General features: G+C 33.7%; 1 protein-coding gene and 2 pseudogenes across 2 annotated transcripts; 1 reads left to right on the plus strand and 2 right to left on the minus strand.

Annotated features, from left to right (window-relative positions):
- Positions 1 to 2,566: 2,566 nt before the first annotated feature.
- Positions 2,567 to 3,544, minus strand: LOC143637709 (uncharacterized). Its single transcript, XM_077105035.1, has 2 exons — positions 3,089 to 3,544; positions 2,567 to 2,986 (listed from the first exon to the last, which is right to left on the minus strand). The coding sequence occupies exons 1-2, from the start codon at positions 3,542 to 3,544 to the stop codon at positions 2,567 to 2,569; spliced, it is 876 nt and encodes a 291-aa protein (XP_076961150.1).
- A 2,006-nt stretch (positions 3,545 to 5,550) lies between these two features.
- On the plus strand, positions 5,551 to 7,203 carry LOC143637718 (BTB/POZ domain-containing protein At5g41330 pseudogene; annotated as a pseudogene).
- A 9,854-nt stretch (positions 7,204 to 17,057) lies between these two features.
- On the minus strand, positions 17,058 to 18,815 carry LOC143637710 (cytochrome P450 86A22 pseudogene; annotated as a pseudogene). Its single transcript, XR_013154482.1, has 2 exons — positions 18,732 to 18,815; positions 17,058 to 18,660 (listed from the first exon to the last, which is right to left on the minus strand). The product of XR_013154482.1 is annotated as a cytochrome P450 86A22 pseudogene (transcript).
- Between the last annotated feature and the right edge of the window lie 4,710 nt (positions 18,816 to 23,525).

Here is a 23,525-nt window from a genome sequence, read left to right on the forward strand (position 1 = left end):
GCCTAGTTGAGTTAAGTACCTTAGTGAACCAACCAACTTCCTATAAACTGTTGGATCAACATCATCACCTCCTTCATCTTTATACAATTTCAAACCAGCTTCCATGGGTATCTTAGTTGCATTGCAATCTTCTAGTTCTGCTAACTGCAAAATCTTCTTTGCATAACCATTTTGTTTGACAAAGATCCCTTTTTTCTTTTGTTCTACCTCGATACCAAGATAATAACACAATAATCCAAGGTCTGTCATCTCAAACTTGGACTTCATTTGGAGTTTAAAACTTTCAACCTCTTGTTGACTACTACCTGTTACCAGTAAATCATCTACATATACTCCAACCACCAATAAGAAATCTTTGGCTGACTTAACATACACTGCCTGTTCATGCTGACATCTTTTGAAACCCAGTTCCTTTAATACCGTATCCAACTTAATGTTCCATGCTCTTGGAGCCTGTCTTAACCCATAAAGTGCTTTTACCAATTTAAACACTTTCAACTCAGACCCTTTCTTAACATACCCTTCTGGTTGCTTAACATACACATCTTCCTTTAAATCCCCATGTAAAAAGGCTGCTTTAACATCCATATGATAAACATTCCAGCCCATCTTAGCTGATAATGCCAATATCAATCTTATAGTTTCAATTCTGGCTACAGGAGCAAAAGCTTCCTCAAAATCAACTCCATATTGTTGTACATACCCTTTTGCTACCAATCTGGCTTTATGCCGTGTAACTTTACCCAAAGCATCCTTTTTCACTTTAAATACCCACTTCAACCCTATTGGATTGCTATTTAAAGGAGGATCTGTTAGAACCCAAGTTCTATTCTTTTCTATGGCTTTTATCTCTTCATCCATTGCCATTCTCCATACTTCTTCTTTTGCAGCTTCTTGATAAGATACCAGTTCACCCTTTTGAACAAGGAGAAACTCAATACAATGAGCTTGCTTCTTCTTCTCTAGACAAACCATATCTCACATTGCCATCAAGAACATAATATTCAAATCTAGAAGGTAAACTAGAGATCCTACTTGACCTTCTTACTACTGTCTCCTCAGCTCCATCATGGCTTGTACTAGATGTTTCACCATACTCAGCCTGCTGAGTAAATTCAGGTTCATTACTTGAACCCACACCATAACCTTGATCAACCTCATATTCAATTTCATCATTTGGAACATAAAACTCCACCCAACTAGGATCATCATTACTAACTTCCTTTAGATAACCTGGCCAATCCCATTCTCTATTCTCTTCAAATTTTACATCTCTACTTACTACCACTTTCTTCTTTACTGGATCATACATTCTATTTGCCTTAGTACCAACCTCTATTCCCAAATAAACCATTGGTGAACTTCTATCATCAAGTTTCTTAAGACTTGGTTGTGTCACTTTCACATGACCTACACAATCAAATATTCTTAAATGATGCAGATCAGGCTTCTTAACTTTTAAAACTTCATATGGTGTCTAATCTGGTAATGACTTTGTTTGAAGTCTATTCAACAAATATACTGCATGTCTAACCCCTTCTGCCTAAAAATCTTGAGGCATATGCATAGCCTTCAACATACTTCTTGTCATATTAAGAACTGATCTATTCCTTCTCTCTACTACCCCATTCTGTTGAGGGGAATAGGGAGCAGTCAATAGTCTCATGATACCTTCTTTTTCACAAAACATCTTAAACTCTTGAGAAGTAAACTCTCCTCCTCTATCAGATCTCAATGTCTTGATCTTCAGATCATACTCATTTTCAACCTTTGCTTAAAACATTTTGAAAACACTATATGCTTGATCTTTGCTCTTCAGCATGTAACACCACATAAACTTAGTGTAATCATCTAGTATAAGCATAAAGTATCTATTACCAGCCCGTGTTGCAGGTTGTATAGGACCACAAAGATCAATTGAGACCATTAAAAGAGGCTTATCAGCTCTATACTTTGACTGACTAGGAAATGAATCTCTAGTATGTTTACCAGCAAGACATGCTTCACAAATCTGTGATGGATGAGAAATCAGAGGAACACCTTTCACCATTTGCTTACTAGTCATTATTCTTGATGACTCAAAATTGACATGACCAAGTCTTCCATGCCATATCCCAGGTGAGCTATCAATCTTTGCATGAAAACACATTGGTGAACCTATCTTCAAGCTGATCTTATACAATCTATTTGCAGACTTTGGAACCTTCATAAGCAGCCTCCCACATTCCTCATACATCCATAAAAAATCCCCTTTCATCTTAACCTCACACCCTCCTTCTATAGCCTGGCCAAGACTTAAAATATTGTTTTTCAGATGTGGAATAAAATACACATTAGTAAGCAATCTATGTTCATTGTTCTTTCCTTCCAAAACAATTGAACCCTTCCCTTTTATTTCTACACATGACCCATTTCCAAATCTCACATTACCTCCTACATTCTTATTAATTTGTGAGAATAATGAAATGTTACTAGTCATGTGATTAGAGGCACCATTATCAAGATACCATACCAACTCTTTTCCTTCTTCGGACTCATACTTTGAAGGATCTACCTTGTGCTCATTCTAGAAAACTAATTCTCTTCTGTTTTCTGTTTGAACTACTTGAGCCATAAACAAGGCTGGTCCAGTCTCCCCTTGACCAACACTTTCTTCTTGAGTCTTTGTTACATTGGCTTCTTGATTCATGATCTTAACACCAGAACATTCACTTGCATAAGGTCCCATTTGTTCACATTTGAAACATTTAATTGTTGACTTATCTCTTCTTGGACGATCACTTACCTTTTTATCCTTTGAATTCACATTACTTGAGTCTTTTCCCTTCTGACCAGATTTCGTACTCCACTTCTTTTTCTTTGAATCTTGATCCCTCTTTCTGGATTGCCACTCAGAGTATGTAAGCAATAACTGGTCATCTTTAGGTATTGCTTGTTTGGCCTTTAAACTTGTTCTTTCCTCAAATGTTTTCAAACGCCCAATTGCCTGTTAAAACAACATTGTGTCAAGATCAACAAATTGTTCAATTGAAGCAACAATATGAATGAATTTCTCGGGGATAGAATTGAGAATCTTCTTAACCAAAACCTTCTCTTCGTATGGTTCTCCAAGATCATTAGCCTTAGATTGAATTGCTGTTATTTTTGCAGCGAACTCATCTATACTATCACCTTCAGGCATCTTTAGTCGTTCAAATTCATTCTTGAGCGTAGCCAAACGTGCCTTCTTAACCCTATCTACTCCGACAAATCTTGTACGAATAGATGCCCAAATTTCTCTCGCTGTTGCAAGATTTGCAACCTGAAGAACCATCTCTTCCGGCATGGATTGATAGAGATATGCTATAGCTGCGTTATTCTTCTTTACATCGGGATTCGCTGGTGCCGGATCAGTTGGCTCAATTACCTCCCATAAACCATGCAAATTGAAGATTGCTTTCAATTTGACAGCCCATATGGTGTAATTTGTCTCGCTTAACATCGGGCATTGAATCGGAATCGAGACGTAGTTCTCTCTCGGATGAGGCGGTGCCAGCGTTCCCATGGTGTTTCTTTTGGCGTATTGCTGACGAAAACGATTCTCCAGATCCAATTCGTTGGATCAATTGAAGTAAACAATCGATTGAAACCTTTGCTCTGATACCAATTGAAGCAAAGGTACCAGAAAACACAAAGAACAACAATGGCGGATTTAACTAATTCGGGAATTAGTGTTACAGAGATGAAAAAGGGTAAACTCGTTTTTTTATTAAAAGTGAACGAATACAACACTTTAACGACTACCTATTTAATACTAACAAACTAACAATAGAAGTTTCACTTTCTACCCTAAACTTATGGAATTATCCAAACAAGTCCCTGCACTTATACAAAATACAATCTATCAAAACCAACAAATATAAGACTCCCTATTAAGTTGTATACCATAAGTGTGTGCTCCTTTATTTTTTATTTATTTCTTTTATAGGTGTACAATTAGTTGGGAGTTAAGGACCACTCCCCTATTAAGTCCATAGCATATAAGCAATACATGGTGGCTGCCATATAATATAAAGTTAAACACTTGCGATGTATGACGTATCCATGTAAAACTCATGAGTGGTCTGATGCGCTAGCAACCTCAAGACCGAACTTGGTCATACCTTATTCCTTCGCATTATCATATATAAGGGTGTTAATTGTTTGATTCAGTTGATTTTGACCAAAAGCTTGTAGTCTTGTACTAGAGTTTTAGAAAGGTTTTAGAGAGGACTAAGTGAATCGACTGATTAATTACTAGTTTGGCAATTCAACACGTCATTTAAAACTGTTTGGTGCTTTGAACTAATTTTTTTCCTTGCAAAATGCTTAGTTTATATTCAAAAAACTTGAAATGGTAAAATATGATTAATGACTACGATACATATACACAACTATGTATTTAAAAATATGAAAGAAAATATAAAAATAATAAAGATTAAATCACTGATTCAGTTTATACTGTCAATAGACTCAATACTAAATCGTGTGAAATGCAAACCACTCGACTTGCTTCGTTTTGAAGTTTCAATAAGTTGTATTGTTTAATGTTTATAAACACACTGTCTCAAGAAGACTTCTTGGATCACCCACCAATTTTTCAACTTTTAATCTACTTAGTTTTTCATGTAAATAAATCAAGGGCTTATGATTTTCACATGTTTATATAAAGTTATAAACAAATAGTTAGTACAACTAAATAAAGATTAACATATTTAAAAATACCAACAAATCATTAAACAAATTAGGACACAATGACTGTTAAGTGGTAAGTTACGGTATGGTTTTACGTAGGGCTGACAATTGGGTTCATATTTAGTACATGATAAGACCTATTTAGCACAAAAGTACACCGTGTATTTTATACTCTTTTAAAAATAATTAAAATTAGTATGCTAAAGTTCATCATTTCTTCTTCTTGATTCTTGATGTTGGAACATATAACCGGCACACTTAAATCACCAAAGCCAAATGTTAAACAAGTTGCTTTCATATCTAATACTTGTATTAATCGTGCCATCTCTAACATGTTAAACACGAGTTTCACTTTCTTGGGAGAACGCCTAAGCTAAACTCTGAAGCCAGCATGGCCCGGTCAAGACAATATAGTCTGGTTAGAGTGGGGTAGTGTGGCTCTCTAATTTGAAGAGTATGGAGGCCTAACACACAAAAAAAGCAGAGATAAGCGTTTTCGGTACTAGTACCGACTGGTATCCTCGGTACAAAGCTTTGAGTTTTCGGTACTAATATTTCCCGAATTTTGTACAAAATATTGGTATCAAACCAGACATTTCAATAGTTGTACCAAATATTTCTAAATTTCAGGATGCTGATTTTCGAGATCGGTAAAAAAAAGTTAAATTTTCAGATTTACATTTATACACGTGGACCAATACCCTTTATTTTATATCACGACTTGAACCATTACACCAATGAATCCAACCTCTGTTTCATCATCATCCCACTTGATTCCAAACCCTAATTGACCCATCATTTCCTTCATCTTTTCACCCAATTCTTGAAAACCAAAACCATGCCACCAATTTCACTAAAGCCCCAACCTTTCACCAACCCAAACATTATCACAATTGATGTTGGTGGTCAACTCTTCCAAACCACCTTACAAACCCTAACCCTAGCTGGCTCCAACACCCTGTTTTCAAATCTCTTCAATTCCTTCAATTCAATCCAAGAAACCAAAACCCCATTTCTTGACAGAGACCCTGAACTGTTTTCCATCATATTATCACTTCTCAGAACTGGGAATTTGCCATCAAAAGCCAAAGCCTTTGAAATCCAAGATATTGTCTTTGAAGCAAAGTTTTATGGGGTGGAACACCTGCTTGTCCAATCCCAATCAAACCCGGCTCAATTCGAGCCTTTCGATCTCGAAAAGGCGATTGTTTTGCCACTTGCAGGCAGAGACTCACCTTCTGCAATTGCTGCAACTCCCGATGGGTCTGTTCATGTCTCACATGGCAGCAAGATTACATCTTTTGACTGGTCTTTGCAAAGAAAGTCAACCACTTTGACCCAGTTCACTGCTATTGATTCTTTGGTATCTTTATCATCTAATATTGTTGCTGCTGGTGCTACTGACTTTTGTGGGTTGCAAATTATTGATCTTGAAATGGGGTTTGTAAGAAAGACTTTAAATTGGGAAAATGTGACGAAATCGGGCTCGACTGTTCAAGCGATTGGGGCTTCGCCTGATTGGTTATTCACTAGTTTCGAGTCGAGTCGTAGAAATTCGAACACGATTTTGGTATATGATTTGAATGACGGTTTTAGAGTTGTGTCCGAAATCGCGCATAATGAAATCTTTGGTGCTGATCTTGATTCCGCGATTCCATCGACAAAATTGAATTGGATTCCGAGTGTTAATCTTTTAATGGCATCTGGGTCACACAGCGGTCCGTCTGGGGTTACAGGAAATGTAAAGTTTTGGGATGTACGGTCCGGGAATCTTGTTTCGGAAATTAAAGAAAAAGGCGATTGCTTTTCGGATATTACGGTTTCCGACACCCTTTCGGCTGTTTTCAAGATTGGGTTAAACTCGGGCGAGGTTTCGTACATTGATTTAAGGTACATTTCAGCTGATGATTCTTGGAATTGTCTTGGTGATTCACGAAAAGCGATGAATGCGAAGAAACAAGGGATTGGCTGCAAGATCGAAAGCCGTGGGAATCAAGTGTTTTGCAGTAAAGAAGGTGAGTTGGAGCTTTGGTCTGAGGTGTTAATGGGCTCATCAATAAGTGGTAAAGAAGAAAGAATCTTTAAGAAAAATGTTTTGGGTCGGTCGAAGGATGTTGGCGGAAACCGGATCACGAATTTAGGGTTTGGTGGGAACAAGATGTTTGTTACTAGGAAAGATCAGCAGAGTGTTGAGGTTTGGCAAAGCTCTGTAAGAAGAAGCTGATCATGAAGTTTCATATTTATTGTTTTGTTGTTTGCTTGCTTGCTTGCTTGCTTGTATACATAACTTTTTTTTTTTTGTTTTTTTTTTTTTTTGCATAGATAAGTGTCTGATATCAGTAGGTTGGTGTTCTTGAATCTTGATGTCATATGTTGTATATTTTAGTCTTGCCTTGTTATGTTGTCAGGTTGTACCGGTTCTAGGTTTTTCGAGTTAAGATCTAAGCTTCAGCGTGTAGAGGACTCGTTATAAGGTGACTGGCCTGGACCGATGACACAAGTTAGTAACTTATCAAATAAACATGTCTTGTGTAAATATATGCATGTATATAATATGTATCTATGAATGGGAGAGGATATAATAGATGGCATAGATGACTAAAACCGATAAAAAAAAGGGTCCCTATTCGTCCGCCGGTTTGATGGTTTGAGAATATTAATGTTGAAACTGATTTGGATGCGGTTTGGTAGCAACTGGTTTGAGAAAATCGATTTTTTCTTTTGAAATTACTTTAAAAAAGTGAAGCGTTTTGTACCCGTTTCATGTCGGGTAGGTGTAAATAACCGGACCAATGGAAGATTATGATTGACCACATTCAGATGTCATTACTTTGAGAGTGTTTTTGAGTAGTGAGAGATTTGAAAACAGTTCCAAATTATAAAAAGTTGCCGGTTTTTCAAACTGGTTTAACATGATCCGAGCCGAATTGTTTCCAATCAGTCTAGATCATTTCCCTTTAAGAAACCGGCTTCAATTTGAACCGGCCTAAACCGGTTTTATCTTCCCTTGACCAAAACCAAAAAGATTCAAAACCGATTTGGTTTCGTGAAAAATCCGGTTTGTGGTTCTCTATTAAAAGGTGAGGGTGTAGGCCTTAGCCAAGGGCCAAACACTTGGATCAGAGCCCATATATGAGGCCCAAGACAGGGTTGCAATATCATGTCCACTGGTCTGATATATGTAAAAGTATATTTAAGTTAGTAATAGACTAATAGCTACTTAGCTAGACATACACAAACTGGTTAACCGATTATTCAAAAACCAGCTAATTTAATAACTGATTAGTGATTAAAGGTCAGTTAACCGGTTAGACCGGTATCGGGTCGGGTAAAAAAAAACCCAAACTGGTATAACCGGTTTTGGCATTTTGGTTATAACCGACTCGGTTAACTGGTAAATAACCGGAGAAAAAAACGGTTTAAAAAAATTAATTAAAAACCTAAAACATGTTTCGGTTAACTAGTTATTAACCGGTTATGAGGCCAAAATGAAAAACTGACAGTTATTTTCGGGTACTAAGCGGTTATAGATTTACTGATACTAACCGATTAAGGATCCGGTTAAAAACCGATTAACCGGTTACAGTGTGCACCTCTAGTAATAGCAATTATATATAAATGATAAAAGATAATATTAATAATTAGTTAGAAAACAAAATCAAATACTTAAGAATTTCAAAATACTTTATTATATTTGTATTTTTGTATTATATAATATATTGGTATATTCAATTTTATACGGATATTGAGATATGAGATTGTTTCTGGTAATTGTACGGATACACCTAATATCATCCCCGCTATATATTTTAACAATTATTCTCTTGCCCGGTCCAGTACATAATGCTCATCATATCACCCATTGCAAACGTTTTGAATTTCAAATTTTCCGATTTAGCTCTTCGAGGTTTTCTCCCTCACTAAATAAACGGACAATTGGGTATTTGTTTTGAAGGAAGTATGATTTTCAACTACTTCGATACCAAACCCAAAACTTAAATTGAGAAAGAGAAATTTAGGGATTGTAAATGGGAAGACTGTTTATGGCCCGTAATTGATAGTTTTGTATTTCATTAAAAATTGTCTTATGCTTTTTCCATATTCGTTAGTTTGCATTCCTCACACACATAGGTTGCGTCCATGTTTAGGGTATACCTATTTATCGTCTTATGTGGTTAAAAGAAAAATACACGGGGATGTCCATCTCACCTAAAAAAACTAACTTGAAATATATTATATTAATTAAATTCATTTATAATAATTCTATAATTTTGAAAATATAATTATATAAATATATTTGCCAAAAGATACTTGTAACAACGATATACCAAATTTTTGATAGTGAAGATAAGTAGATAACTCTTGTCTCTTGATCTGTGATCAAGTAGTAGACGTAAACCGGAGTTTTTACTTTCCTAGAACCACTATCTTTCTATTTTCTACACTTTATTATATTCACTTGATATTATTATTATCTTCAAATAAATCCTTCCAACGTTTTATAAATCAAAAAGAACATATTCACCACTCTCCTCTCGGTTCTAACTTCTAACACCTACTCTTTACAACATACTTTTATAATCATGTAATTTATAATATGCTCATGTATACAGGCTTGGGTATAATTATATAATACCATACCCTTCCCAAACCTATAAAACTAATTTCATGCATGAATGTCCATTCCATTACCCGTCCTGATTTTTTCTCTCTTTCCGAAATTAGATGTATGACTGCTTCGCTTTCCTTATTTGAATGAATTTTAAGTTCTATTTCTGTATTTTGGTGATTGATTCGATAAAAAACACATAATAAAATGATATCATGTGTTTCAATGTTTGAGAAACTTTATTTTGGTCAAAGGTAAGATTAGGAAACTAATTTTTGTTGAAATTAAATACTCACACATGTTTAAGATTTAGTGACAAGTTTCACTTGTAACACATAACATGCGAACATCCTATTATGGGTCCAACATGTCCTTTTGACCATTTGAATTGGCCTATATAAACATTTCATGTTGGGGGTCGTTTATGCCCCCCCATTCACATAAGCGAATGCAAGGGTGATAATTGTATATAATAAGATTATGTGTTTTGATGTTTTACGTAAAACCACACGTTTTTAATTTTTTATGTCCTTCTATCCTCCAGGATAGAGGTATAGCTTACATATATCATTCAAAAACACTACCAATAATTATTAAAAGGATCAAATAAGTATTTCAAAAAAAATATAGCTTTTATTTTTAACATTTATAAGTGTTAGTGATCAAACATGCTACAATATAATTGAACGTAGAAACTAAATACATCGTCTTTAAAAAGAAATGTTCAAATTAACTAAAATACCATCCGTATAGTCGTTTTAAAAAAAAGAAAAAGCTTTTAAAGATTAAGTTGTTTACCATGAATATGGAAGCATACAAGAAGCTAGCTAGTGGTTTGGTGGTGTGCATGGCCTGGTATTGCTCGCAAGAAAGGTGATATCGATTTGACATATAAAAGTTGGAGAAAAAGTATCGACCACCAAATAAATTAAAGTCTCTCTATATCATTGTATTACCACGTGTAAAGAAATCATGAGGTTTTACTACATATGTATATTCTAACGAAAATAAACACTTAATCAAACAGATATTTTGTATTCTTGCTTGTTTGTGTTAGTTTGTTTAAATTATAAGCGAACGATTCATGAGCATAAACAAGCATAACGTAACAAAATAAACAAACATGCATGAAGAAATGTAAATGAACACAAACATACATAAATGAATAACACTTAAATGAACAAGTATAAAACTATTAAGTAGATAACTCTTGAAGATAATATATAATTATTCTTTATTTATATGTAAGCATGCATAAATAAATAAGCCAATGTTCACATGCATTAATGAATGAACAGAACATGTGTTCATGTTCGTTCGTTTAATTTAACGAACATAAAACGGACTAATTCGTGACGGTGGCGGCGGTTGTTGTCGAGGAGGCAAGGGTAGTGAGGGGATGGAAAGTGACGATTTCGTCGGTTGATGGACTGTCCTCGTTGGATATGATCATTTCTTCTTTGATTTGTTGTTAGATGGTGACCGAAGAAGACTAAGAGGGGACGATGAGGATGACTGGAGAATAGTAGTGGGAAGCAAGTTAATCACTTGTGAAGAAAATTAAAAAGATGAAAATAGGAGTTTTAAAAATATTTATGTTAAGTGAAGTTTTGACTTTTATCATTTTGTATGAAGTATTCACATATATGTAGCTTCTTTTTTTCTTTTACTTATTTTAATTAAAAAAGAGAAAAAAAAATGAGAAGAATTTATAGCTAGAAAAAAAAAATTCTTAAAAAATTCAAATAAATAATAATAATAAAATCATAACTCACAATATAAATCGAAAATAAAAAAAATAAAAAACTAAAATATTTCTCCTGTCGTCCTTATTAAAAAAAGGGTTTTCTACAACCACCCCCCAAATTGCTAAAAAAACGACTGATACACCACGTATAGAGCTATGCGCGGCGTATTGGTGCGTTTTTCTAGAAAAACCCATCAAATTTGTCTTATTATGTTTTTTTTCTTTTTTTCTTTTCTTTTGTTATTATTATTGTTATTTATCATTATTATTATTAACATTATTTATTTATTTATTATTTATAATTATTCAAAATTTGGCAAATGGCGTTCAGTTACAGGGCTTGTTTGGGAAAATTGGCATTTCCAAACGAACTTTCAATTTCTTGGCTGCTTTCGATATCGGCATCTTGAATCAGTTGCAGGGCTTATTTGGGAAAATTGACATTGCCAAAACGAACATTCAATTTCTTGACTGCTTTCGTTATCGGCATCTCAAAACTCCTCTCGATTTCTTTAAACTCCAACTGTCTTGACCGTCGGCCACCACCACCAACCATAGTTGTCTTCACTTCAACACATATTCATTGTCACTACGCTTAAGCTTAAGTTTAGTATTATTTTTATGTTTAGATGGGGGTTTTGTAGGTTCGGTGTTGAATGATAATATTAAGAATCGGTGTAAGTACGTGGAAACCTGAAAGTTTTGTCTTGTTTAAGTAGTGAGTACACTCGGTTCATATCGAGTAAGTTGAAAAATTGAGAAGAGCCTAAAATGCTTCATATTGAACAATATAAAACAATATCACGACCGTTTGTTTATTTTTTTTGTTTTGTGATGGTCGGTGAAGGAATGAAAGCTTCTTGAGGAAGATTCAAACGAGAAGTTTTTTAGTGATGGCTAGTAAAAGTAGAGCATGTAGGGAACTATAGCAACACAAATGTAAATAAGTAACTAGAAAACAAAATGTCAAATCAATATATTTTTGATAATATATGCATTTAGACATAAGATATGATTTCGATCATTGCTCCAACATAACTAGCACAAGATTGAGATATTAGTTTGATGAGTTTGAATCTCTCGGATCCGTGGTACCTGCTAACGGTAGCGATAATGGAGTCCATAACTTGAACAGTGAAATTGAAATTCGATCATTGCTCCAACATAACTAGCACCAGATTGAGATATTAGTTTGATGAGTTTGAATATCTCGGATCCGTGGTTTCCGCTAACGGTAGCGTTAAGTTGCAGGGCTTATTTGGGAAAATTAACATTGCCAAACGAACTTTCAATATATGTATAATACTATTATAGCAACTTACCTCAACATTTTGAATTAGTGACTTAATGCTCTTAAACTTTCTATAAGGTCATCTCTTTATGTTAAGCTCTCTACATATTTTCTTAAACATTGTCAAACCAACATTCAATTTCTTTGACACGTACGTGATTTCGGTGGTGTTGATTGGACGTGACTTGATGGCATGTGCGCAGACTGGATCCAGTAAAACGGCGGCGTTTTGTTTTCCGATTATTAGTGGCGTGTTGAAGACGAAAGTGAAGGAAAATAGTAAGTGACCATCATCCCAACAATCCAACAAGTTTAAATATCTATCGATAGAGTTGATGTTCGAAAGGGGTGTTTGAAATTTAAAAATAATAACAATAATAGGGGCGCAGACGCCTCCTTATAAGGGGCCTAATACGTATTAGGCCCCTTATAAGGAGGCGTCTGCCCCTAAGGGGCCTAAATATTATTATTATTATTTATTTATCATTGTTATTAGTTATTATCATTATTTATTATTATTATTATTATTAGTTATTACTATTTATTATTATTAGTAGTATTAGTTATTATTTATTATTATTACTAGTTATTATTATTATTATTATTACTACTGCTGCTGCTTACTTACTTACTATTACAATAATAATAATAATAATTAATATTATTATTATTATTTGGGAAAATTGACAGCATGAGAGGAGAAAAGCGTCATTATTTGTATTATTCTCAAACCAACATTGTCAAGCAAATTTCAATGTATATGTGTGTGCAAATATATATATATATACATTGATACATTGTCTTGTATAAATTTGTGTGTGTGTCTATACATATACGTTGATACAAATAATATTACGACGAGGTATCTAGATGTATCATAGGGGCTGTCTTGAACCAAGACTGGCTTATCTGTTTTTACTCGTTCAAACGCTGTTGGTCCGCGTTTCTTTCCCAATTACGGTCCGGCGTCGGCATTGGGAAAATCCCCTTCCAGTTTAATATATATCCAGTGATCACCTCCCCAATTAGTGATGCATATACCCATAGGATTCGAAATCAAGTCAGGATCGATTCTTAACAGGAAATAAGATTCGGTGTCACTACCGTGTAGGTTGACTAATGTAACATCTATGATTTTTCATATTTGTTTAAACCGATTCGAGAATGTAATTCGGATCATTTGAACTATTTAAAACTTGTATTTATTAATATTAAACTTAGTTTAACTTATTTTATAATTTTAAACTTTCATTTATGCTAAATAACCCTTAACAGCCTTTAAAATGGCTTAAAACGACTAAAAATCGTATTTTCGGGAACTGCATGGACTAATTTTGTCAATTCTTCCCTATTTTTGATTAAATTAACGAAACTTAAACTCCAATAAATGTTATTACAGATCACAAGACGTTTTCTTGTGGTCCAAGTCGAAATCTCTATGTTATTATGCCCGATTATGTCATTTATTGATTATTCGGTTTCCTAAAATAGATATTTTCTAATAAACAAGTCTTAACCCTTAATATTTAAAAAAGGCATATCATAAAACCCTAAATTATTACTTCAATACCAGCCAACATCCCTATATCCCACGAAATTCCTTTCCCCATTGTCGGTTTCTTCAAGAATTCATCAAGTTCGTATTGCTTCGTTGACTTTCAAGCTTCATGACCCTTTGACCTTGATTATCTCTTGTTCCATTCATCGTTCGGGTAAATTGTCTTCTTCAATATTGTAGATATTTATCTGTATAACAAAAGCCCTCAATCAATTTTGCTGATTGAGGGAGTCTCGATGGTCAATTGGACTCAAACCCGTTTAAGGGCATAATAGTCAACATCTTTAACTAGTCAATTTCTCATACTTCTGGTCGGATTCAACGTTCGGTCCAGAAGACTTTTATTCTTGTAACGAAATTTTAAGGCTACTTACCAAAACCCGAATCCCGAATCACTGTTCAGATTCTGGTCAGTACCAGCTCGCTTAAATCTTATAACAAACATAACTTAAATTCTAAACATCCGTTTGGATTGGTTCCAGCGGAAACGAGTTCGTTTTTACTTATATTACCATATCCTAAAGTCTTAGATTCTGAATTGTTTATATCGTTTGACGTGTAGTGGACGACTCGTTTATTTGTTAGCTCGCTTATTCATATTTATATTCATTTGTCTTTAATCTAAGGTGAGTTTATCATTCCCCTTTTTATATACTGTTTTCTAACGTTTTTGGGACATATGCGTACGTATTCGTATTTCATACTATATATATATTCAAACAAATGCATACGTGTTATTGTGAGCGATTTAATCAAACATACGTGCTGCTTGCTTACTTGTGTTACCATTCAATCAATCGCATATTGGGATTACTATTTAGTCAATCATATAGTGGGTGTTCCTGATAGTGACCAACGCCCGATTCGCTTGGCAACGGTCTACATACTTGTTTATGGTTTGATTATATTTACCGCACTTATCACGTTATGCTTATTTATATTGTTGTGTCAAAAACTGGTGATATTCTCACTCAACTTTATATTTGCAAACTCCATTTTATACGCATATGCAGATTGCTTGTATTGAAGATTGAAGTTTGAACACGTAGACAAGACCTTAGGATATAATCAAGATAAATATTAATTGAGCTTATATTCATATTTGTAAATTGTTGTTATATTTGGATAATGTGTGTATTATTCGAATAAAATAATTAATTAGATATTGTCACATTTTATATATGATAGTATCTTCGAGTTGTGAGCAATCGAATCACGCCCCGGCATTTCTGCCTTAGGTTGGGGTGTGACAACTAACACACACCGTATGTTTCAGCAACTAGGTGCCCATGAGTGGGTACGCCGAACCAACGATTCGGCGGCACCGGTCTAGCCGTGTCGAAGTATGGAAGCCTGGAACGAACGCCCTTTGCCAAATTTTGAATAATAATAAATAATAAATAAATAAATAATGTTAATAATAATAATGATAAATAACAATAATAATAACAAAAGAAAAGAAAACAAAGAAAAAAAAAACACAATATGACAAATTTGGTTGGGTTTTCTAAAAAACCAACTAATACGCCGCGTATAGCTCTATAAACAGCGTATTAATGGGTGTGGTGGATGTCCATAGTAGGGTCCTACTATTGCGAGATTTTCTTTTATGAGTGTCTTTTTTTTTAATAAGAACAAAAGAGGAACATTTTAGTTTATTTATTTTATTTGTTTTTTATTTATATTTTAAGTGAATTTTTTTATTACTTTTATTGAATTTTTTTATAGTTTTATTTTGAGGCCACAAATCATTCTCGTATTGTTGTCTTATTTTGAATTTTAGCCTAACCTTTGATTAGAATACTTATACTATTATAATATGGCATAACACATAGTTTAGAATACTAGTTATTGCCTTATAGTTATTGGTACGCATGCAACCTTTTAAGCGTATAAAAACTAAAAAAAGATAAAACAGTTTACGAAGTAATATATTTGGAAAATCCTGTTTATATATAAACAAAACAACTTTTAGATATCTAAAAAAGTAGACTTGCACATGAACACTTATTGTAGGGGCATTTATAGCACACAATAAATGGCCTATTTGGTAGGTGCTAACCATTAACAAATCAAAGTGTCACCTACATACTTCAATTGTCATCTTATTTTACTTTTTTGAAAATTACCTAACTTGTATTTTTTTCAATCACAAATTCACAATAATGTTAAAGTCTATAGTAAATACTTTAAACTTTAAAGTTAACCTGTCATAATCCCCATTATTTCCAGTTCAGGTTAGATGTACATACATAGTTTCTTTCTGAATAGCAGAAGATTTTATTGAAAAACATTAAACTGAGAGAGAAAATGACTTATTCATCAAAGTTGACATACATGGTTAGTACTGTGATTCTATGAACCTTTTGGTGTTTATTGTTGCAACTAGCATCTTGCTAATTGCATCTTAATATATATATATATATATATATATATATATATATAAAAGAAGAAGCTAACTTGTTTAGTTTGTAATTATTCATATAAATAAAAAACAAGTAACATATGACTTAATTAAGGTAATTAACTTGGGTTTACTACGCTTCAAGTTAAAAGCCGTAAATATTTGTTTATTTCTCATATTATATCCACAAAGCAAAGATGTATATACGTACATTTTAAGATTCTTATAATCATATAATTAATTATTTAAATGATCTACAAGCATAATCAATTGTTAGAGCATTCCCGACATGTCTTCTATTTCCATTTCAACAATTAAATTAAAGATTACTATATTTTTTTTCTTTTTGATTAAATAATATTTTTACCTTTCACTCACACCGATTTCAACAAATATTATAAAAATACAGAATATGAATAGTTTTTCTTCAAATATACTCATAAACAGTAACATTTTATCCCTCTTACTTACAATTACTTATAACAACACTTTAAAAAACATAATACCAACTCATATTATAAAGGAGCAGCTGAAAATGCTTTTAATATAAAAATAAATATTATAAACAATAAACACAACATTCTTACATGTGTGATTACTTATTCCCAAAAAAAAAAAGTAATAACTTGTGGAACACTTAGTATAGTCACAATCTACTTTGCCATTTTCCTTATATATTATCATTTCACCATTATTATTATTATTATTATTATTATTATTATTATTCACAATTGTTCAAACACTCACGCCACGCGTTTTCCCAACGTCATCCACAAAAGGGCCCAAATCCCGTGGGTGAAGGTCCACCAAAAGCCCATATTTCATAAACAACGTCAACGACATCTTCTGCTCCACACGGTGGCCGGAAACCACCGTCAGCCGGTGCCGGAGCAACACCGCCGCCGCAATCGACTTCATTTGCAAGTACGCCAAATCTTTCCCCAAACAAATTCTGGGTCCGGCGTTAAACGACACAAATCGGAACTGATCCTTCACTTCAAATTTTCCGGCACCGGACAACCACCGTTCCGGCCGGAATTCAAGCACGTCTTCACCCCATATAAACTTCATCCGGCCGGTTGAGTAGATTGAATACGTGATCGATGAACCGGCCGGAACAAATGTTCCGTCCGGTAACACGTCATCTCCGGCGACGTGTTTTGAGTCCTCCGGCACCGACGGATATAACCGGAGGGTTTCCGATAATGCGGCTTTTAAATAAGTCAACTGGTCAACTTCTTCAAATATTAAAGGCTCGTCTAACCATTTACACGTGTCACTGCCACGTGTCTGGTGTAAAACTGAGCAAATTTCTTTTAGGATTTTGGACTCCACTCTTGGGTTTTTAATCACGAGGTAGAAAAACCAGCTCAGCGCGACGGATGACGTGTCACGTCCAGCTAGAATGAAGTTGAGTGCCACGTGTTGGAGGAATGTGTCCGAGTAGGATTCTTTTTTCTTCATGAACCGGGAGAGGAGGTCGTCGTGTGGGGCCGACGACCCCTTGTTTAGAAGTTCGAGCTTACGGGTATTTATGACAGCAGTTAGGTACTGGTCCACGTGGCTCAGGCTCTGGCTTAGCTCGACTTCCATCCCGAGCCCAAGACATTTCTTTAGTTTCCATATTGTTTCGGGTAGAATGAAGCGTTGTAGGGTCGCTTCAGTGGCTCGGTCGAAAGCCGAGGCGAAGGTGTTATCGGGTAAACCTGGGGCTAACGTTTGTGGGTCTTTTCCGAAAGCCAGGCCACATATGTTGTCGAAAGTGAGGCGAAGCAAGAGGTCTTGTAAATCAACTAGCTTACCCTCAAGCTGAGCCGTTTTTAAAATAGGGCAAAACCTAAGCTTGATGGCTCGGCTGACCCACCGAGCCATGGCTTGTCTGAGGGTCCGGGTGGTGAATTCCAGCGCAGCAGTCTTGCGCTGGAACAGCCACGTGTCACCATCGGAGTTAAAGATGCCTTCACCAAGTAAATCATGGAAGACAGCTTGCCAAGTGGGGCCCTTGGGGTAATTGTCGAATTTAGCCTTGAGAATGTGCTCAAGGTTCTTAGGGTCGCACGTGACGGTCACGAGACCTTGTTTTCGTGCGAGGAAGGGGATTGGGGAGATGCAGGTTTGGTACGTGCCTCCACACGTACGGAGGTTGTCGGAGATCCAGTCGTGCATGCGATTAGCATTTTGGATTAACCCGGGTAAACTGCCCAATAAGGGCCATACACGTGGACCGCTTAATGACCATGTGATTGACTTAAACCAAATCATGTAACCTATAATAAGTGACAAAACAATCCACCAAGTAGACGAATCCATCTAACACAAATCGCAATGGCAATATCACCTGTAAAAATAAATCATTCAAAGTTACAACGTAAAGAATGTTGAAGGAATGAATTAAATTTGTATTCTTACCAATGAGTGGTTGGAGATGAGTATATTGGTATGGGAAACCAAGAGGGTAAAGAAGAAGATATAGAGGGAAGTTAGAAGATGAGTGATTTATATAAGGAGGACCGATCTATATATATGATAGCAAAGAGAAAGGAGGCTATTAAAATGAGGCAGCCAACACCTTCTATAAACAACATTATATTATATTTACTTGTACCTCCTGTATATGCCACTTATATATATTTATATAAAGTTAATTTGACAGACGACTAAAGTCTTAAAAGATTTGTATACGGTGCATAAAAGATATAGTTGGAGAGAGACTATAAGTCTGGTATACATATTGCGTAGTGGTATACAATATATATATATCATAGTTAAGTTAATATATGCATGAGGTTCTTGATTCACGGTTAATCGTCTCTAATAAGGAATAGGTTAAACATGCTTGATTATATCTAATTAAGTCAAGCATATATCAAAATGATAAGAAAAAATATATTGAAAAATAAGTAAGATCAGTAGTATAAGAACACAACAAATACAAAAGGCAATTTAGAATCAGCAAACGCTAGTATAGTCGTAAACCTCCAAATTTTAACCACATTAACCTCGAACACACAGAAGGTCCGTCGAAAATTGGTTTCCATTACCAACGTCAAAACAATATGCTCGTACAGGACTTACCAACTTCGGTGCTCTCTCGACAAATCGTGGATAAAAGTTTCTTTTATTATTTGAACTATACTTTGATGATCCGTCACTAATCACTAAAGCAACATGTACAAACGTTTATGTTATTTTCTTGGTTTCTAATTAAACTTAGTTATTATGTATTATTGAACGAGACTCTATATATATATGCAATATATATGTGTATGGTAATATGTTATATATCTGTTTATGTGAAGATTCAATAAGAAACAATGCAACCTGCAAATACGAGGATTCATATGCGATTATAATCCCGTGACATTTATACATACATATGATCTTCACCTTGTGTTTTTATCTCAACCTTAAAAATATTATTATAGTTTTATACTTTTATTATATCATGAATTCTAAGCCACAATAAATATATGTTATTTTCTTTTTCCTAAAAGGGTATTATTCAATTGGACTATAGTTAATACCTTTAAAACAATCCACATTGAATGCCACCAGATGTTGTTGGAAACATATATTAATTTCAACTAAATTGAAAAAAAAAAAAAAAAAAAAAAAAAAAAAACAACACGAATTGAACAAATCCATAATAATAATAATAACAACAACAACAATAGTAATTTTATAATAAAAGTTATATGAATAATTTCATGGTTTTGTTAATAATCGATCAAGGATTAAATAAAAAGCTTAAATATTATGAAAGATACAGATATGCAACTTTTGTAACATACATTTAAATAATTAAAAAAAAAACATAAAATGTATAAAAAGTCCGTATTTAAAATCTCTACTTCCTAACTCACCCCAAACCTAGACACCCACGTACGCACACTCGTTAACTCAACTACTTTGTTCTTCTCATTATGACTTTAAATGTGATGTTGCACAAGTTTGACAAAAGAAAATGACTCGTAATTAAAATTACCCGTTTACTTTGTTTTCGTTTCATGTTTAAATTATACTGATGATAGAATTAGTGATATTCAACAGGCACATTGTGCTTGTACCCATAATAAACGAGTTAAGTTAGCCAGATTGTATACATTAAAAAGCTAAGGTTACTTTTCTATAAATTAGTATAAGATTGCCGGAGGAAAATACGTTTAAAGTTTGAACTTTCTATAAACATTTTCTGAAGGGATTAATCTTGGCCAATAGATGAAAGTTAGGATTATTAAAATCTAATGACCCCATCTTTTATACTTATTTGTGTATTTTGTAAAGAACTTAACTTTCATATGCATTCTTTAAGATTATTAAGATCTATATAATGTTTTTATTCATGCAATTCTTGTATACTAGTACTAGTTTGTTTGTTTTTTATTTTTAATAAAATTATTATGGTATGTCATACAACCTCTCCAGAATCTCCAACCTTACTTTTAGTTAGGTTTCCAACTTTATCATTTGAGAATTGTTCAACTAGATTGTTGCACTTGTTTTGTTGTTTATTTATAAATATATATGTTTATCGATTTATCTAACATGCATGGTTGCATTTGTTAAGTTCAAGCTATTTTTTTTTCTTTCGAATTTATGATTACTTTTAATAAAATAAACTTTCCTCTTATTTACAGTATAACTAGTTTTTATCCTCCGTATAGTATGTGGGTTATTTTGCATTATTCGTTTATAATATTTATATAGTTTTTTGGATTTTAATTTTATTTATTGTAATGAACCTCCATTTTACCCGGTTTAAAAGTTATATAAGTTTGGTAAGACCCATGACCAGCTTATTATACTATAAAATTGTTTATTAATTATAAATAATATCTTTTATTAAAAAAATTAGATATTAGTTTTTATTATATCTCTATTTTATAGGATTTGCATATCAAAAATTTGTTAGATTAAATTTTAATTTAATGATATATTATAACCCGTTTAAGGGCTATTTGGGTTTGGTAAGACCCGTACCCTTGAATTATAGTCAAATACATGAGAAACCTCAATTTACAAATAAAGCAATATGGTGACTTGAAAAGAGATGTGGAGCAACCAAAAAGCTTTTAAAGGTTTCGTTTATATATATTTAAGATTAAGATAATGAATTTTTATATTTGTAAGGGTTTTTTTCTTTTATAAATCACTAAAAAGCTAACAAGAGCTAGACATACAACACGAATACACCAGGTAACGAGACATCAAGCGATCCAAAATACAAGGGAGATCACAATAATAATTTGACACTATTTGATCCAATATATAATAGACAACTTTTCATGATTAGTGATCAAGGAAATAGATTGATTATTATTATTTATTTGTCTTGTTTAATTACAAACAATAAAATGGAAAATTCTTAAAATAAGCATTTATGAAAACAAATTTCTAGTTTTAGGTATCATTTGTAAAAAATTCCAGAAATAGATACTATATACTAGTCGTGACGAGTAGTTTGTAGAACCAATTAAAACTTGCCCCATGTCCTTAAACTAATCGTAACGAGCACGTTCACTAACAATTTACTCGTCACAACTAAATAAGTTTCATGCCTCGTAATCAACGCCCACCAGTAATTCACAAGTCCTTTAGTAGCGACGAATAGTTTACCCGGTTTACATTCCCTACACGAGTAGTTTATCAGTAATTAACTCGTCGCGACTAGTTTATCCTTATAATTTACTCGTCGCGACTAAATGACTTGTGAATTACTCGTGTGCATTGATTACGAGGCATGAAACTTATTTAGTCGTGACCAGTAAAATGTTAGTGAACGTGCTCGTTACGGTTAGTTTAAGGACACGTGGCAAGTTCTAATTGGTTTTAACAAACTATTCGTCACGACTAGTTTATAATACATAAATTTGAAATTTTTTGAAAATTATACCTAAAAACTAGAAACTTGTTTTCATAAATACTTATTTTGGAAATTTTTCCATAATAAAAATACACTTTTAACTCAAAATGATTTTGGTGAGAGATGATGGTAAACGTGTACAGTGAATCTGGTCACTTTTTGAGTTTTTTCTTTTTATTTTTCTATGAATTATATTATTTAAAGACTTATTTGAGTTTTTATAAAATGTTGAAAATCATGGATGAGCATTGAGAAATCATCTCATCCAATTCCACATGCTTTTAGGTTGTATTGACTTCTTAGTTCTATAATGACATACTTTTTAAGAGCATTCTTAACCCATTCTCTACCTTATATCCATATATATCATATAATTATACTAAAAAACATTGTATTTTCTCTTTTTTGTTTAATTAAATAATAATTTTTATACCTTTATCATCATATTTTTTCTCTTTCTTTCACTCATAACTACTTTATGAAAATATTAAAAGATTATAAAGTATCTACAGTAAAACCTTAAATTTAACTTTCCCATATAAATTTTCTCTCTACTTTACTCACAATCACCATATAATTTCCAAATTCCCCTCACATAATTTTAAGGAACGGACTGAGAATGCCTAACATTGAGTATTTTTCGTCGGTGATACTCTATCCACGTAAGCATCATATTAGGTTGTTTTTTTTTTCAATTTTATCTTAAAAATTAATTCATTACGTGTCATCTTAACGTTAGGGTGGTGGGAGTAAGGCTCGGGACCTTCTCAATACCGCATGAGAGGATCAGAAACACCGTCCCGTGATCGGCGGTACCAAAAATATCCATCCCAGCCAGGGCCGGCTCAACGTCCTCAGATGCATAAAACTAACAAAATTTTAAGGCCTTTTTCTCTTCTTTTTTTAAGCGTATAAGGCTAGAGAGTATATAAGAATTATAGAATTTTGATGATATGCAGTGATAATGAATATGAAGCAATCCTCTTTAGCTTGTGGCACATTAATAAGTTACTAATTTTAAAAGAACTCTACTTCAAAATCTCATAATACATAGCTCCTACTTAAAACGGAAACCCTATAGAAATAGAGGCCTAAAACCATGGCTTCATTTAGCTTACCCAAGAGACGGTTATGATCCCGGCCAAGTTGCTTTTGCCGATTACTTCTTCATTTTTTTCCTTTTTGTTTTTTGTTTTTTTAATCTAAAAAGCATTCCTGGCATGATGGCTGTGGTGTTTGATGGTGGTGGAGCATGATGGCTGTGGTATTTTTTAGTCTTTCACATTTCTTTTGAAAACCCGATCACTTTATTGGAGAGTGGCTAAATTTTTTTATAAACA

This window comes from Bidens hawaiensis, unplaced genomic scaffold, assembly GCF_021521415.1.
Source record: "Bidens hawaiensis isolate Kalapana, Puna unplaced genomic scaffold, B.hawaiensis_p1.1 tig00008376_1, whole genome shotgun sequence".
In the NCBI taxonomy this organism is placed as follows: Eukaryota; Viridiplantae; Streptophyta; class Magnoliopsida; order Asterales; family Asteraceae; genus Bidens; species Bidens hawaiensis.

Bases quoted from the DNA above. Each gene is read 5' to 3' on its own strand.
- LOC143637709 (XM_077105035.1), bottom strand. From the start codon at position 3,544: ATGGGAACGCTGGCACCGCCTCATCCGAGAGAGAACTACGTCTCGATT. The intron at 2,987-3,088 runs GTTTTGGTTAAG...TTGTTTTAACAG, and splicing joins GAGAACCATACGAAGAGAAG to GCAATTGGGCGTTTGAAAAC.